At 44.3% G+C, this 12,723-nt stretch overlaps 1 protein-coding gene across 1 annotated transcript in view; it reads left to right on the forward strand.

Moving 5' to 3' along the window:
• Positions 1-10,430: 10,430 nt before the first annotated feature.
• LSG1 (large 60S subunit nuclear export GTPase 1) overlaps positions 10,431-12,723 on the forward strand; it is a 126,170-nt gene continuing 123,877 nt past the window's right edge. The window contains exon 1 of the mRNA XM_086944287.1: positions 10,431-10,656. Coding sequence (XP_086800413.1) covers positions 10,561-10,656 — 96 coding nt within the window. The 5' untranslated portion in view covers positions 10,431-10,560. The remainder of the gene's footprint in view (positions 10,657-12,723) is intronic.

A 12,723-nucleotide genomic window follows, 5' to 3' on the forward strand; every position in this document is an offset into this window, starting at 1 on the left:
GATATTTTACTGAGTTTTTACAGAATTGTAATTTGTCAGGCGACACTTTATGTCCTCCTTTTCCTAGGTGATTCAGCAAGGCAATTGTGTCAGTGACACAGTCAGACTGGGTTTTAGATGCCACTAACAGGTCATCTATGTACTGCACCAAAACAGACTCTCTTGGCAGCACTAGGGATTCAAGGCACTTTTTCAGTATCTGGTTGAAAATCGATGGACTTTCGGTGTACCCCTGGGGGACACGATTCCAGACATAGATATGGCTGTCAAATTCAAAACTGAAAAGGAATTTGCTTTCGGGATGCAATGGGATGGAAAAGAATGCGTGGCATAGATCGATGACAGTGAACCATTCTGCATTCCAGGGAATCTGGTATAGTATTACTGCAGGGTTGGGTACAATAGGACAGCAAGGCACAACAATTTGGTTTACCTTGCGCAAATCTTGCACCACCCGGTACTTCCCACTAGGCTTTTTGATCCCAATGATAGGCGAATTACAGGGGCTGCTCAGCACTTCTTCTATTATTTCTGCTTCGAGCAGCCTCGTAATTTCAGTCGCTACTCCTGCCTTTACTTCTGCACTCATTTTGTACTGTCTGGTTTTCGGGTATACAGCATTAGTTTTTATTGCTATTTTAACAGGGTCCACATTTGCCATCAGGCCTACATCTTTTCCTGTGAAATCCCACACTTCTGGTACTACTCTTAGCTGGAGTTCCTCAGGTAAATCCTCAATTGTCAAAGGCTTGATATCAGCATCTTGTCTGACTAACATCAGTTTGTACAGGCCATCTTCATCGGGGGTCTGAATTTCAACGCCATTTGGTGTGCAGTAAATGGTACAACGCATCTTGCACAACAAATCACGTCCTAGTAGGTTTACAGGACTGGAATCACAGACCACAAATCTGTGCATTTCCTTGAAATTTCCTATAGAAATCTCCATCGGTTCAGTTACAGGGGTTCTTATTATCTGATTCGAGACTCCCACTACTTGGATTGCTTCTCCCGAGAGGGGTAGGTTAGGAACATCCACTGTTCTTACAGTAGATCTGGTAGCACCAGTGTCCAACAGAAAGGTGACGTCTTTTCCCTCTACCTTTCCTTCAATGTATGGTCCAGTCTGGTCTACCGGTAAGGAGGCGCCAAGTACGCACTCCTCATCCTCCCCTCTCAGGCCCCGTCAATCTTGATCTTCACAAAGGAAGGTATCATTTAGCAAGTACTGTGGAATGACTGCATTTCTTTCACTCTCAACCTCCCATACTTCCGCCCTCTCATTCTGCTGACCCTGACTCTTAAAATTCTGTCTAGGAGCGCGGGGTACTGGAGGTAATTTTACCTGTTTCTGGGTTTTTCTTGTCCCCTCTTTCGGCACCTGTGGATTTAAACCATTTACAGGGGCATTACCGGCCTGTAGGTGTGGACACTCGTCTCTCCAATGCCCCATCTGGCCGCACCCATGGCACGGAAACTTTTTCATGGCCTCTTCACGACTCATTTTAGGTCTGGGCTTTCCTCCCCCCCCAGAATTGGTATTCGGAACATTATTATCAGAAGTCATTTTACTTAACTGTTTTTCTTGCTGTTCAGCTAATTTTACCTGTGCCCACATCACTTTCTCCTTGAGGGCTTTCTTTTTATTCTCGATTTCATCTTCGCAGTATTTTGCATATTTCAGGACATCATCTATGGGTTTTCCCTGCCAACTGATTTTGTTATCTCGAATCCATTGTGAGATTTCAGGCCTTAATCCTAGCACAAACCTATAACTGAAATGCGTCATGTCTTTCATGTCTACATTATCGATACCACTGTACGTTTTGAATACCTGCAGTAACCTTTCATAAAATGAATGCACCGTTTCATCACGTTCTTGGGTGGTTCTATCTATACGGGTCCAATCTGTCTCCTTTGCTGGCACCTTTTTCTTAAGGTACTGTATGACCTGGTCATATTTCCTCATTACATCCGGTGAAGGGGCTCCCGTTTTCTCATCTCTGGGATATTCATCATTAGGCCAATCAATTTCTATCTTACATTCGGTCCACAGATCTACAGGGACCACAATGTCGAAAAACCCATCCAGGTCTTTCAGCAGGCATTTCTGAACTTTTATGAAACGTTCTACCTGTCTGTACCAGTCAACTGGTTTCTCACGTAATTTCGGGAAGTCGTTTGTAAATGACACAATGTCTTGTCTGGACCAAGGGACATGGACATATTTCCCTCCCGGGACCTCTCTCATGGGGCACAATTTTTCTGTTGGGGTTACTTCCTTCAATACGAATTCTGAAGTTACGGACCCAGCCCTGCTGCCTTCCTTTTTCTTTGCCCACCTTGTTCTCCATTTCCCCACTTCGCCCCATTTCTGCAGGATTTTCAACAACTCTCTTACTTGGATCTGCTTTCCCATCACATTCAGGCTTTCTAAATCCTTGTCGGAGAAGTCTACTCTGTAAGGTTTCTGAAGAATTTTGGAGCGACTAACATCAACTCCCATTTCTGTGGCGGCATCCATTATCTTTTCATGGAGCACTCTAGCACTCCGGGTAAGATTTTTACTGATGAATAGTAACTCTTCTTCATTATACGAGCTCAGGCGCTCAACTCCCACGTTCCCAGCCATCATTTCTTCTATTTCTATTCTTAATTTATATATTTCCAATGCTTTAGGTTGGGGAGCGGTCTCCTTCTCTATCTCCTTTGTCCATCTGTCTAATTCTTCAGGGGAAACTAAAGAGGCGTTCCTAATTCCACTTGCACTTTCAATCACCACTTCTTTTTGTCTGGGCTGACTTCTTGTCCCTACTACACTGGCCCTTGACTCCCGTATGGGCAGATCCATCAAACTTCCAGATTCACACTCACTTTCCTGATCCTCATCTATGAATACTTCCTTCCTCGGGGTCTGGAAGCTAGGAGTAGGCAGTATTGGGGTGATAACAGGAGGAAGGGGACTAGTCAGGTCATTTTTATACATTGGGATAGCAGGACCAATAGTTACCGGAATGGTCAAGGAATCAGGATGGGGATGCATCTGGGCAATGGTTCTGACTAATTCCTCTCGCTGTTTAGTCAGGGCTTCTCTCTCTTTTTCCTGCAACCCCCTTTCAGCGGAGTTGCCATGCAATACCTGAGGTACTAAGGACGGATAGATACTCGGGGCAGTCGGGGCAACCAATCGAGGGGGACTTTCCCCGAATGGCTGATAATTCGGGACTGTGGACTTAGGTCTGCAAAACTCATCCCTTCCACTATATTTACTGCCTGTAGCTGTCCCGTCTGAATCACTTTCCCTCCTACTTCGGGGGTAACTGGTAACAGAATTTTGAGAATGCACCGAATCTGATTCTGCTACATAGGGAGGTGGATTCTTCATTAACAAGTCTTCCAGGTGTTCATCTTCTATGTCCCCCATAGGTGCTAGGTGATGGGTCTTTTCTTTACATTTTCCTCTTTTCTCCTCTAATACCCCCATCATGGGGAACAGCCCTTCAGTTAACATAGACTGCCTCCACTGTTTCATTTTCTGCTCTTTGGTTGGCGTTGGAAGTCTGGGATACCACTTACTCACTCCCTTATCCATTCAGGGTTTGTCTCGCTCTGCAGCCTCTATCTCCCATTCCTCCAAAGCTTCGTACTGGGTCAACCTAGGTCTAGGGTGTAATTCATTCATGCGGGTCCTTAAGTTAAACAGGATCCGACCATTAAAGGTACCTTCAACAGGGAATGCTAGGACTCCGTCATCTACAGTATACTTTGCCCAATTTTCTAACCAGACACAAGTGTGATACCCTTTATCAAACAACATGAAAGAGGCAGGGGTATTTGGTGGGGGAATGAGTACACCTTCCCTCGTTCTAATGGGCTTGTCAGTTTTGAAAAAATTCTTTACTTTATCCGAGAATGACAATTTTCTCTTTATTCCATACATCATGTGCGGTCTACCTCGTATAAGCTGATCCTTATGAAATCCTAGGTGCTTTGGATTCGGTATGAAATCTGGATACCACATGCAACTCTCCAGACTCGCTTCTAACTCGGCTTGATTAATTTTGTTTACCTTTGTGCTTCCAATGCTAGCGCGACTTTTATTTCGCACCACCCAATCAGGTCAGAGAATACAACTACGGTTAACCAATGGGTGCGCGGCCTTTTCGCAAGACAGAGTCTCACGCTTCGGCACTCACCCCTCCTTTGCAAATTCAGCTCCGCTACCCACCCGCTGTTTTGACCAATACCAGCGCGGCACGGAGTGACGTCAGAGCAGCTCTCCGACTGACTCCCTCCTTCACAAGGTAACGGAAACTTTTTACTCTCTCTAAAGTGCGAGTGCAAGTTTTAGTCAATAACACACAACGTTTGCCACTATGTCTGAGTGTTCTAAAGAGAGAAAAGACTTTCCTTTCGCTACTAGTAAACCACTTCTGTCTACTTTTCATTCACTCTGGATAGACTTCTTTGCCTGTCCCTTCACACTAGTAACATAGAACCCGTTATTCTTCTGGCTCATCCACCTTAGTCGGGGATATGTACTGAGCCAGGATTTCACCAGCGGACTATTTTACTTACCAGACAAGCCTCGGAGACCCTACTACTCCTTCCGTATGCGACCCTTACTAGGTGATATCGCAATGAAAGTTTTATAATGGACTCGTAGCTATCATTCACTCCAGAAACAAAGGTCCTAATTAGTGCTTCCAGTTACTCCTTTAACCCTGCACTAATGATTCAAACTTAGTGACTTCAACAGCTAACCGGATTCTACTCACCGTTAGCTAAAATACTTCCCCGGGGATTCGGACTACACTGAACACTTACAAACAATTCTGGGTTAATTCAACATGCAATATTTATAGCAGAAATGCAAAATCATGCACATTCACATATAAAACACATTTCAAAAATTTTGTAAAAATACAGTAACAATCAGCAGCACGTTTTTATATTCACGGTTTGTTTATGACTATCCTGTCTACCTAATCTAACTAGTCCAAACCATCCTCTGGCTGCCAGAAATTACTGCTAGAGCGCGCAGTTTTCCCCAGGTCACCCGAGTTACCAATTCCTTCACACGCACTGGGCCCTTGGCGCGAAAAGACACTTTTTATTACCACACTAATTTGTTTGGGTGATCCGGGTGAGGGTTTCTCCTCCTGCACGCTGCTAAGAGTAATCAAGTTTGGATTTACCTCTGCTTACCATGTACCCGACTTACCACAGGCACAATTCTTACGACGGACCTGGAGCTATTAGGGAAAATAGTAGACAGGCCTAACATCCAATACACTTAAAATCAGTAATATACTTTCCACAATTCTGTAAAATGACCACAGACACCTGATGAAGTCAACAAAACTTTATATAAAGATTCAAAGAGAAGATGCCAAGATAATAAGAGATACACAGAGTAATATATCAAACATTAAAATCAACACCAATAGATAGCTTTGCATCAAAACCAAGACCATTAGAATATATGGGAGACTAAGGGTAGAAGTTTTAGAACAAACTAGTCACTGCAAACTTTGTACTAGAACATAGGAATGGGATGAGACCTAGAACATGTACTTAACCTAAGTATTTAAGCTATTCTCGCTAAGTTCACTGCAAACCACTAAAGGGAAAGGGGAAAAAACGGGAACATGCTATGGTTTTATAAAATCAATGAGTTTCTAAAGGATGGGGGAGAGAAGGAACCAACTAAAATTCAGACACATATAATTGCAATGACAATAGAGCAATAACACAGGTAAGAATGCTTTTACCCGATCAGATAAAGGAGAGAGAGAGAGAGATACGCAAACCCACAATCTATATTTACCTAGTTCAGATTGAAGACCAACCCTGGCCACGGGTCAGTTGGGAAGACGGGGGCAGGGACCCTCAGAAAGGAATGCCAGAATGCGAGCAGGTACAGCTCACGGACAGTAAGGACAGGATACCCCTCAGGTTCAGGTCAAGGACTGGGCCTCCCAGGGTACGACCAACACCCACAGCTTCGGACAGCAACGCCTGCGTTACCCCCTCCTGCAAGTAATCCGCCAGAAACCCCGATTGGATTTTCGAATTTCCCAGCAAAGTGCTTCGCCAGCACTTAGGATTTTCCACCCCTTAGGAGATTGTGGAAAGTATGGACAAAGTGCTCCGCAGCACTTTCAGAATGAGCACCTATTGAGATCGTAGGGTCAGTGACAGGTCTGCTACTCGGACAAGTCGGACAATTTTCCTAAGCTAAACTAGGGTAATTATACAGTTTTGGGGACCCTTAGACCACCCACTAATGTTGCAAGTGACAGTTTCCCACATTGTGATTGGTCAGGAGAGGTGGTGCGGTCATTACCACCTCCTAGAATTCAGTTTTCTCATGTTTAATATTCAATTTGCACCCCCGCGCCCCGGGTTCACGTTCCCATGCATAGAATACAGCAGTACAGGACAGTTCACAATAGGTAGCAACAGTATTGCTTCTTTCAAGGTAAGACTCCGTATTCCCAGCGAGGTTCCCAGGCGCATTGTGCTTCAGGAGCCAGCTGGCTAGATTTAGCTTCTGCGCAGTTGGAACTTTCTCCGGTCATGTGACGGTGCCCAGCAGAGCTTCAAGTATGGCTCCGCTCATGATTGCCCCAGCCCACAAAGACGCAGTACATGAAAAGTAAGCGAAAACAAATTAAAATCATACATAAAAATGATCGCACTGTATACCAAGATAAAACTTAACCAACCCTTACTTTATAATGACTATAGCGTTAAAGATTAGTGCGAAAAGACAGATAGGCTAAAGCGGCTGCAGTAAGCAGAGAGCGTGGTGAGAGACAAGCGGCCATTTTTAGCATCAATGCGCATGAGCACAGAATCCCTCCAGAATGCGAGTGCGTCACATCACATGGGTATGACCGACGCATGCGCAGACTGAATTTCGGCAAAGCAGCCATTTTCAGTGCAAGCTTCGTTTTAGTATGAAAGGACAAACAAGCAAGCATCCTGGGGACACCCGCGTGTTGGGAAACCGCTTTATAAATGACGAATAACGAGGTTAATATTATTATGCAGTTTAGACAAGGGTTTTGCATACGAGCAAGGCGCTTTACGGGCAAATCCTTGCTCCATCAGTACTGTCACAGGAAGATTTGGATGGCAAAGAACGGATAATTTTATTTGCATCTAGGGCGTTGTCTCCTGCTGAGAGTAGGTACCCTATTATTGAGAGGGAAGCGTTGGCTTGCGCATGGGCCTTGGAACACTTTAGAGCTTTTGTATGGGGCAAACCTGTGATCATTCGAACTGATCATCGACCACTGATTAAAATCTTATCATGTGAAGGAATTTCAGGGGCTTCGGCAAGACTTGCCAGACTGTCTATGCGCATGAAAGAGTACATTTATAAGATGGTGTATCTACCAGGGAGAGAAAATCTTATTGCAGACTGTTTATCTAGGTTACCATCTCCGCTTGAGGAATGTGTTGATGACCCTTGGGGAAATTTTAGTGTAGCTCTAGTGCATGATTCAGGTGTGTCTGCCATCAGTAGTCAGCAATGGATGGAGGAACAAGATAAAGATCAGATTTTGAAAGATGTTATGTCTTACATTTGTCAAGGTTGGCCTAAAAAGAATTTCGTAAAAGGAGATTTGTGTGCTTTTTGGGAAGTCAGGTTGGAATTATCTATTGAAAAAGATGTACTCTTTAGGGGTGATGGGGTGGTTCCTCCTGTTTCTCTGAGAAAGAAAGTTTTAGAGTTGTGTCATGAGGGACATTTTGGCATTGTAAGAAGTAAGTTAATGGTGAAAAATATGTTTTGGTGGCCAGGAATTGATAGGGACACGGGAAATTTTGTTAGAAGTTGTGATGTTTGTAATTCTGCTGATAAAACTCTTAAGACTTTAAAACCCAGCATGAGTGAAGGTTTAATTCCTGATCTTCCGTGGGATACTGTGGCTGTGGATATTGTTGGACCTATTGGTGAAATGAAGGAATTTGGTTTGGTGGCTATAGATTTATTCACTAAGTGGCCCATTGTAAGTTTTGTGGATAAAATTGACACACAGATTGTGCTTAAGTTTTTAGATAATTAAACAACAGGGGGTGGTGATGGACAGAGTTTCTGAATTAAGCAGAATACTCTCACCCAGTCAAGAGATCAGGGCTTAATCCAACACTGGTTTTTAGCTCACTGCACCATCCCAGCTCAGAACCTGGCTATATGCAAATTAGTCTGTCCCTGGCCCAGTGCATCACGGGAACAGGGCAAACCAAACTACCAAGCCAATTCTTTCACTGGGAAGGAAACAAGCTTCCGGGGACCGGTTTCTGGCATTTCAGCCATCTTCAGCCCGGCTTGCTTGAATCCTGATGGTGCAATAAGCAAGGGACTCACGTCTGAGTATACCCTTCCACGCTTGTGGTGGACAAAATAATTAAACAACAGGGGGTGGTGATGGACAGAGTTTCTGAATTAAGCAGAATACTCTCACCCAGTCAAGAGATCAGGGCTTAATCCAACACCGTTTTTTAGCTCACTGCATCATCCCCGCTCAGAACCTGGCTATATGCAAATTAGTCTGTCCCTGGCCCAGTGCATCATGGGAACAGGGCAAACCAAACTACCAAGCCAATTCTTTCACTGGGAAGGAAACAAGCTTCCGGGGACCGGTTTCTGGCATTTCAACCGTCTTCGGCCCGGCTTGCTTGAATCCTGATGGTGCAATGAGCAAGGGACTCACGTCTGAGTATACCCTTCCACGCTTGTGGTGGACAAAAAAGGTTCTGAGCTGGGATGGTGCAGTGAGCTAAAAAACGGTGTTGGATTAAGCCCTGATCTCTTGACTGGGTGAGAGTATTCTGCTTAATTCAGAAACTCTGTCCATCACCACCCCCTGTTGTTTAATTATTACGTTTTTAGATAGCATTTTTATTATGGAAGGTTTACCTGTCTGTATTTTGACAGACAACAGGGTACAGTTCATGTCAAATTTGGTGAAAAGTTATTTTGAGAAGTGTGGTGTCAGACATAGAACTACGGCTTTATATAATCCAAGTGGAAATGGCACAGTGGAAAAATTCAATAGGGTGATTAAGGGGATTATTCAGGCGGCAATTAACCAGAATTTGGAATGGAAGGTTCAAGTGCAAAAGGCTGTTTGGTTTTACAGGATTACTTCTCAAACCAGTACTGGATTATCTCCGTTTGTGATGATGAGAGGGAGATTACGAAGATGCAAGGCCAATCCTGGATGGCTTTTGGATGGAAAGGTTGCACAATGGTCTCCGGTGGAGGTTAGGAAAGAACTGGAGGTAGTTCACGCTAAAAACAAGGAGTTTTATGACAGACATCATGGTGCCTAGGATGTTGAAATTCATGTAGGTGATTGGGTACGGGTTAAGAAACCTTTTAAAGTGCCTAAAGGGGGAGGGTGTTTCTTCTTCCTGTAAGGGAGGGGGGGGGGTATTGGTGATTGCAATTCTGATGTTGTTGAAGCTGCTCAGGGAAAAAGAACAAGAGTTTCACCTGGTTGGCTAAAAGGGTATGTTATGTAACTTGTATATATATATATATATATATATTTTATTTCATGTTGTTTTCTTCTTTCTTTCTTCTTTTCTACTGTCGCTCTCTTCTTTGTTATAGGGGGGAATGTGTTGTATTGTTATTTTTATTATTAATGCTGTATTTCTTTAAATGCTCGAGGCAGTATGTCATTTAGAATGTTACAATATGTATGATGTTGTGTGGTTCTAATTGGTGTCAGTTGTACAGGAGGACTTGGAGGGAAGCGTCTCACCTGGCACTCACCTGTATTATTTGGATTTATCCTTAAAAAGGTTGGATTAAACCCTGCCTCGTCTTTACAGACGCATCAGCAACAACCTTATTAAACCGATAAGAAAACAGCACATGTCCCAATTTAGCCTATGTTATGACAGAAGCCAGAAGGTATGTTCAATTGCACAGCGCTTCAATTCCAGGTGGGACAGTTCCAGGAGAATGTGCTGCATGGCTAACACTTATAAGGTCCCAAAGTCGAGACCTATTGGCTATTCCAATGCTTGTTACTACTGATACGTCGCTAGAGCAGTCTAGCTATTGAAAAATCAGTGACGTAACTTCGCCCAAATTAAAGTCAGCCCGGTGGCCATCTTCGACACCCATTTATTCTGTTTTATATTACAGAAGAAAATCGAACGTCAATATATTAGCACATTGTGATGAACCAAAATTAATGAGGCAAATTGGACTCATCTAATCAATTAAGTGGCGTTTTTACAGACGTATGCCTGCTTTGGTTGTCTACCTGTAGCTATTGAAAAAATTACATCTTTATCGGAGCTTTCTTTTTAATAGTAAAAATACGATAGCGCGCTCTTCCCACTTGGCACGTTTGTTTTCCGGACTGTACATCAATCAAGGTTGGCTCGAGAGCCACGAATGAAGAAGCCTCGCGGTGCATGCTGGGTGACTGTTCTCACAGAAGGCATTTTTAGAACTACTTCCGGTCCTCCTAGGCCCGCCTTCCTCCGAACGTTTACTGGCACTCAAGTCGTTGCGGACTGAACATGGGGAAGAAAAAGGCAGCCGGGAGCGGGCTCGGTCGAGCCATCATTAAAGAAAGGAACTTGTCGAACCGAGGCCAGAAGAGCAAGGACTCCTGGGTGAGTTACTCTCCTCGGTACACGTGCGCTGCTTAAGGAGCAAATGTCACTGACGTAATAGAACACGCAGTGAGTTAAAGAGACACTTTATCGTTTAATACTTCTTGTTGCAACTTCAGTCGCTGAGTACTTTATTGACCAAGATCTTGTTAAATTCTGAGAATTGTAGTTTCGCTTTCTGCATGACACGCGTGGAGCATAGTGCACTGCAGTCTGGACTGGCTGACGTCAGGCATGTTATCATATGGTCAGCTGGCAGCTAGTGCTTTATGGTCTTTATAGTTTGCTTAATCGCCCCACGCGCCAAGTTTCAATTTTCCTGACTGTCCTTTAACAAATCATGACTTACTGGATGAAGTTGTGTTAAATTGGTCTGCTGCACTTGATAAATAACACTTTGAGTGATCTGACAACCTTCGTCCTTGACATACTTTTAGTTTGTGCTAGCTTTTTAATTCATTGCATTTATTTAATAAACAGTTTTATTGTAGTCTGTGCCGTAATTAAAAACGTTGTATTCCGGGAGCCCATAAGCTGGTTGTCAAAGTGTGGCAGAGGAAACGGAGTGGAGTCACTTGGGGAAAAGCTTGAAAAGCAGAGTCTGACAGTCCGCTTTGCATTTGTTTCAAAACAAATCTGCTGCAAAGAAATTGGCAACAAAGGCAAGTTCTCTGCATGGTAATGACATGTCCCCTGAGTTCCCAACTGTATTATTGTCTGGATCCCTACTGCTGATTTTATTTATTTTGTCATAGGCTAACGGGTCATGCGAGCGCGCCATAGCATAAGCCTGTCTCGCTGTTTGCAGTCTTTTTCACCAGGAGGGGTGCCCAAAGAGCTACACTCATAGTGGTGAAAGGCTACCACCTTCACCAGGAGTTAGACAGCACAAGTGCGGTGGTGGCAGCATGTATGTATAGGCATTTATATAGCGCACTACTTACCCGGAGGGTCCCAAGGCGCTTCGACCGCTGCAAAACCCTTCCTGGCTTCCCTGAGAGATGGTTCCTTCATGGGTATCTCCAGGGTGAGACCAGGAATCCCCGGCGGTCTGGTGGGGCCGTTAGTGAAGATGAGGCAAGCTAATGCCCAGAGTTGCCGAGTGTGATCACTGATCAGAGTGGGCACCGAGGCGAGAGAATTATCGAGTCCGCTGACCCTGGTCCAGAACCCTGCCGCGCCGGGAATCGAACCCTGGTCCCGGGCCGTCCTCTGCTCTCGGGTCTGCCGCCTCTAACCAGTGAGCCACACTACTTCACTGTGTAGTGATCAGTAGTAGTGAACAGGAACATGTTACCCTGTGTCACTGGAATGGGGTCTACAGAAATCAAGAAGCCTAGCCACTAACTATAGTTTCATACACAACACTCATTGGGGTTGGACTGGTAGGTATAGTAAATGGAAAAAGAGAATTGCTCTTTTTCTTGGTGTCCCCTCACTCACCAGGGTTGCCCCATGGTGACATGCTTCATCATAGGGGCCATCCCAGTCCTCTACGGACTGGGGCGTTCTGCGACTGACGAATTACGTAGGAGCACTTATAGTTTGACTATGTGTGGTGCTGGTGTGATAGTGGAGTGGTATAAGTGAATGGTTAAAAATACCTGCCTAGTAAGCTTTAAATAAATTTTATTCTTGCTTCCAGGTGGTAACATTAAAATATGGGGTGGAAATACTAGGATACCCAAACGCAATGTGTTAAGGTGTACCTATCAACTCCTGTCAGAGATCTTCTGTTGACTAAAGTAATTGGAGGGTGAGCCTGTGCCCTTTCCTCCCTCTACCTCCCTTTCCTTTTGTGCTAGTATAGGGTCTACAGACTCACTCACCTATTTAAAAGTTCAGCTGCTGTGTGCTAAACTCACCCCATGGCCTACATCGGATAGATATGACGTGCTGCGCAGGAGTAGTAGTGACTCTGTGCTGGATGAAAATGTGCCTGGGAAAAGTACAGTATAGGAATACAGCAGCACCTTGTAGTACATATGTGGTTAGTGCTTCAAAATAAGCAGAACCCCATCATAAGACTCAGACCCTAAATCAAATTTGGTGTCTGGAAAATGACTA

The sequence above is a fragment of the Lissotriton vulgaris genome, chromosome 11, assembly GCF_964263255.1.
Source record: "Lissotriton vulgaris chromosome 11, aLisVul1.2, whole genome shotgun sequence".
NCBI classification, from domain to species: domain Eukaryota; kingdom Metazoa; phylum Chordata; class Amphibia; order Caudata; family Salamandridae; genus Lissotriton; species Lissotriton vulgaris.